This window comes from Formica exsecta, unplaced genomic scaffold, assembly GCF_003651465.1.
Source record: "Formica exsecta isolate Colony F162 unplaced genomic scaffold, ASM365146v1 scaffold87, whole genome shotgun sequence".
NCBI lineage: Eukaryota > Metazoa > Arthropoda > Insecta > Hymenoptera > Formicidae > Formica > Formica exsecta.
Genome location: NW_021853642.1, coordinates 18,440 through 18,907, shown reverse-complemented (window position 1 = coordinate 18,907; position 468 = coordinate 18,440). Strand labels below are relative to the sequence as shown.

At 23.3% G+C, this 468-nt stretch overlaps 1 protein-coding gene across 1 annotated transcript in view; it reads right to left on the bottom strand.

Annotated features, from left to right (window-relative positions):
- LOC115244791 (adenylate kinase 8) overlaps positions 1 to 173 on the bottom strand; it is a 3,318-nt gene extending 3,145 nt beyond the window's left edge. Inside the window, exon 1 of the mRNA XM_029822733.1 lies at positions 78 to 173. Coding sequence (XP_029678593.1) covers positions 78 to 173 — 96 coding nt within the window. The remainder of the gene's footprint in view (positions 1 to 77) is intronic.
- Between the last annotated feature and the right edge of the window lie 295 nt (positions 174 to 468).

Below are 468 nucleotides of genomic sequence, written 5' to 3'. Positions count from 1 at the left end.
ATTATATAAAATAATTAATATCGATGCGAAAAAATATTTAAGCAGATAAAATAAGCAAGGTAACATAGTTTAATCACATAAAAAAATTCGTATAATCTGTGCTTTTCCATATAAGGCACGAAATTGGGTGGAATGGTCAATAATCTTCTTGTCGTTTCTCCAAAATCGCACATATCTTACAATTTTCGTGATAATATAGTATTGAGATTAAAACACACGTTACAAAATTGACATACACATCTTTTGACATATTTTATAAATTCGAATAACAGTGCGCGATTTTCAATTTTATATTTTCAAAAGCTATATATTTGCTCTTTTTTTACATTATACAGAGTGTTTCGCAAATTAATCTAAATAGGAAATATTAATATATATTTTTAAATATATAAAAATAAACAAATTATAATTTTCAATAAAAAGATTTATCTAACAATGATTTGAAATCATCTTATTTTTAGTAGTGCA